Source organism: Caenorhabditis briggsae (genome assembly GCF_000004555.2).
Source record: "Caenorhabditis briggsae complete genome, chrIII, whole genome shotgun sequence".
Lineage (NCBI taxonomy): Eukaryota > Metazoa > Nematoda > Chromadorea > Rhabditida > Rhabditidae > Caenorhabditis > Caenorhabditis briggsae.
Window position 1 is genome coordinate 3304934 of NC_013490.2, and position 3491 is coordinate 3308424.

Below are 3491 nucleotides of genomic sequence, written 5' to 3' on the forward strand. Positions count from 1 at the left end.
GTAAATTGTTAAATTGTGTAAAATTGTATGCTCTACATGCTTGCAGTTTGCAATATTTTGATAGCTTTTTGCGTTCTTGAGATATGCGTCTTCAAATTTAGCTAGTAGTACAATTCGTCTTTTATATTTGAATTTGGCGCCAGAACTGAATTTTCAAAAAATTCGAACCTAGTTGTGTTTATGCTTATTTTGAAGCTCTTTTTTAGACAAATTGATTGCTATGATTTTGTAAAATTTGGTTAAAAATTGGGAGAGATACGGTCGTTTTTGAGACACTTGAGCAAATTCTCTTTAAAATTTGAATTTGGCGGCAAAAACGAATTTTCAAAAAAATCTAACTTAGTCGTGCTTATACTCATTTTAAAGCCCATTCCAAGACAAATTGATTGGTATAATTTTCATATATTTTGATGCAAAACTAACCGAGTTAGAGCTCTTTTTGTGCAAGAATCATGATTTTAAATTTCAATCTTCCTACAGTTTCTACTCATTTTGAAGCTCTCAATTAGACAAATCTGATACTATAAAATTCGTGAAAATTAAACTAAATCTGTTCAAATTATTACGAGGTTTGCAAGCAGGCAAGAGGCGCAGAGAAGCTAGACATCCCTGCTTGTCTGCGTCTCTTCGCGCTCTCTTGGCGCCTTAACTTTAAAGGGACATATCTCAAAAACTATAACAGCTATCAAAAAGTTGTTAACAGCACAAATGTGTAAAATTTTATGCTCTACATTTTTGCAATTGACAATTTTTTGACAGCTATTTTATTTTTTGAGATACAGCCTGATTTATAAAAGTGCCTTAGAATTTTAGATCTAGGCTCTGTTCAACAGCTGTTTGATGGGATCTAGTCCGGATGACGTGGATTCTTCAGACACCCACATGTTCTAGTTTTTCTCCTTAAGTATCTTCTACCTCTCAATTTCGATTACCCCTTCTTCTTCTTCTCCAATTTTTTATTCTTGTTCCGCGCAATTTCCAATATATATCCCATCTCCTAGCCTCGTCCTTTTCTCCACCCGAAATTCAACCTTATCTACTCTACTTTTTCTTCTTCTTCTTTTAATACTCCTACGTCTTCTTCTTCTTCTTCTTCTTCTTCTTCTCCTTATTTTCCTTCTTTCCATGGCCATTCGCCGTGGTTCAACCTTTTTTCCATCCCCATTCCCCATTCGTGTCCCATCGTTTACTTCTTGCGACGTCATCTACGGTCTCCAAGTAGTGGAAAAACGTCTTCTTCTTTTTGGAGAAGAAAAAGAAGAAGAAGTTTCCGTCTTGAAAAAAAAAGAAAAAAATGCGATTTTCTGCATATATTCAAAGAGAGAGCACACACTTTTCTGTCTTTTTTTCACACGAAGAGTTATCTTCTAACTCTTCTTCTTTTCTTTTTTTTCCATTCCTTCTTCTTCTTTTCCAAAAAAATTTTCCTTTTTTTGATTTTGCCCTGAAGGTGACAGTTCCCTCCAGCGCGCGCCCACTCCTTTACACCTTTCAATACGCCCATGGCAACCACAGTGCTCAAGTGCGCGCGTGGTATAGTGGTTAGTGGTGGTGTCTATCAGGCGGGAGGTCGGTGGTTCGATTCCTCGGGTCGGTTAGCTTGTTTTGTAACGTTTATTCGTCTTCTGGTCCTTCGTCTCTATCTCTGTTATCCATTTTTTCGTGTTTTTTCTTGTAGAAATGGAAGAAAAAACGGTAACAGTGTGTGGTGAAATGGTGCGTTCTCTGGATGCCAACGGAAAAGAAATGGTGATTCGGAGAGAAGTTTCTGTGACGGAGAGCCGAGAATCAATGGATTTGTCGAGTCTAAAAGTGGAAATTCATAATTCTGAAGATTCGGAAAAACCATCGATGACGTCTGTGGAGAGCATTGAACTCCCATCCAAGGACTGTAAGTGACATTGTGATCGTCTATTTTTCTTATCTTTTTCTTTTTGGTGTTTCTAATATTTCTGTGCGTCATACTAATTTTTTGGCTCTGCTCAGCACTATTTACTAGACTATATTACAAAAAAAAAGGGGTCTCGAATTTCACGAGTTTCTTTGAAAATGAATCATCATTCTGAGCAAATAGTGCAAAACCTGTTTTTATGTGTTTTTTTAACACGAAAATTGCAGAAAAATCACTTTATTAACAACAAAAATCATCAAAATAGCAAAAAAAAATCACCAAAAATTGATAAAAAACTACAAAAATTAAGGCGCAGAGCCGCAAATTGTCTGTTGGGTCTCGCCACGAAAAGGATTGTTTTTTCGAATTTTTTGAAAAAAATTGGTTTTTTTTCTGAATAATTTAGATGAAAGCAAATTTTTAAATGAAATTTTTATTTAACATTGAAAATCATTAAAAAAATAACAAGAAATCGCCTAAAAACCGAAAAAAATTGGACAAAAATCCGATTTTTCAAAAAAAATTACAAAAATTAAGGCGCACAGACCAAATTTGTTTCTTGGGTCTCGCCACGAAAACTTGTTTTTTTGAATTTTTTGAGTTTTTTTTTTGAATTTTTAAATGATTTTTTGGTTTTCAATTGTTTTTAATGGTAAAAAGCTTTATTTACAATACAAAATAATCCAAAACAATCAAAAAATCGCTCAAAATCCAAATAAATAAAAAAAAGGATTTTTTCAAAAAAAAAAATTATTGTCTGTTGAGTCTCTTGAGTCTCGACACGAAAACCCAAATTTTTAAATTTCTCAGCAATTTTTAATGATTTTTTGCTGAAATTAGTATATTGAATGAATAAAAAGCTTTATTACCGATAAAATCATAAAAAAAATAGCAAAAAATTGGTCGAAAACCAAGAGAATAGAGAAAAAAAAGGATTTTTTTGAAAAATTACAAAAGTTAAGGCGCACAGCCGCAAATTATTTATCGGGTTTCGCCACGAAAATCGAAAATTTGAGTTTTTCGGAATTTTAGAATTTTATTAGTTTTTTCGCCAAAAATGTCGTTTTCCTGTCAATTTTGTGATTTTTTTTTCCCAATTTTTCACCACAAAATTCGCTACTTTTCACACTTTTCTGTAGTCAGTCTCTCGTTGATCTTCTCCTTTTTCTCTCAAATAAATACGAAAAAAGTGTATAAAATGTTGCCAAAAACCGCACCATCGATGGCTCCACTAATCCCTTTCACTTCCAAAACCACCACCTCATCTTCTCGCGTTTTTTTCCCGAAACAGATTATTTTTTCCCTATTTTTTCTGTGTTGTAGAAGACGACGAATTTGATCTCTATCTCTTCAGAAGACGGTGTTTTCAAAGATTTGTATCTTTTATTTGTCTTGTGTTCCAAATTTTGTGTACCTCTGCGTCTCTCATCACTCTCTGATCTCTCGTTTTTGCTGGACAAGCAGAAGAAATTGGTATATTCTGACCTCAAACGGTCCGAATTTTTTTGGGGAATTGACGTCATTCGCCGGGGGGGGGGGGGGGGCAACACAGCCAAAAGAAACTGTTTGTCCAGCAGCCAGCCAATACAACAGCAATTCT

The 3491-nt window shown here is 34.5% G+C and overlaps 1 protein-coding gene across 1 annotated transcript in view; it reads left to right on the forward strand.

The window, feature by feature from the left end:
• Positions 1–1680: 1680 nt before the first annotated feature.
• The window catches only part of Cbr-mvk-1, a gene marked incomplete at both ends in the record, with an annotated part of 16666 nt that continues 14855 nt past the window's right edge, over positions 1681–3491 (forward strand). Inside the window, one exon of the mRNA XM_045243541.1 lies at positions 1681–1891. Coding sequence (XP_045097253.1) covers positions 1681–1891 — 211 coding nt within the window. The remainder of the gene's footprint in view (positions 1892–3491) is intronic.